The sequence below is a fragment of the Antrostomus carolinensis genome, unplaced genomic scaffold (assembly GCF_000700745.2).
Source record: "Antrostomus carolinensis isolate BGI_N321 unplaced genomic scaffold, ASM70074v2 scaffold31746, whole genome shotgun sequence".
NCBI classification, from domain to species: Eukaryota; Metazoa; Chordata; class Aves; order Caprimulgiformes; family Caprimulgidae; genus Antrostomus; species Antrostomus carolinensis.
In genome coordinates, this window is record NW_010323031.1 from 1 (window position 1) to 559 (window position 559).

The following is a 559-nucleotide window of genomic DNA, read 5'->3' on the forward strand; positions in this document are numbered from 1 at the left end:
GGCTGCCTCTGGCCCCTGATCAGGCTGTGCCACGGGCACTGTGCTCCTGAGGGATGGAGCTGGGGTACAGTGCAGCCATGGGCAGGAGCGGCAGCACCACGGCCTGGTCCTCCCATCCTTCACAAGGACGACGTCGTGGAGTCCACCACCTCACGGCCGTTGCACACCGTGGGCACGTACTGCGAGGCTGAGCCTGGCCGGGAAGGCAGCAGTCAGGGGCAGGTTGGGGTCTGGCAGCAGCACCCAGGGCATCCCACTGGGGTGGCAATGGGTGCCTGGGGAGCTGCGTTCCCCAGAGCTGAGGTGGAGGGTGCCCAGGGCAGCCATGTACCCCCAGAATGACAACAGACCCCCGGGAGGGGTACCCCCCAGCAGACCATGCTGCAGCCGTGGGGCTCAGCTACGTGAGGTGGGGCACTGGGACAGAGCCAGGGATGAGCCCTCGGGGACGCAGTGTCCTCTTACCCCCTGTTTCCAGCCGTGCCCAACCCCACACCCCAATTTCCTTCAGGGTCCCGTGCTGGGGTGCCCCGGGTGCTGCCCCCCTGCCCTTCCCAAC

The 559-nt window shown here is 67.6% G+C and overlaps 1 protein-coding gene across 1 annotated transcript in view; it reads right to left on the bottom strand.

Annotated features, from left to right (window-relative positions):
• Nucleotides 1–119: 119 nt before the first annotated feature.
• GRM2 (glutamate metabotropic receptor 2) overlaps nucleotides 120–559 on the bottom strand; it is a gene marked incomplete at its 5' end in the record, with an annotated part of 6696 nt that continues 6256 nt past the window's right edge. The window contains 2 exon segments of the mRNA XM_029085578.1: nucleotides 120–193; nucleotides 466–550. Coding sequence (XP_028941411.1) covers nucleotides 120–193; nucleotides 466–550 — 159 coding nt within the window.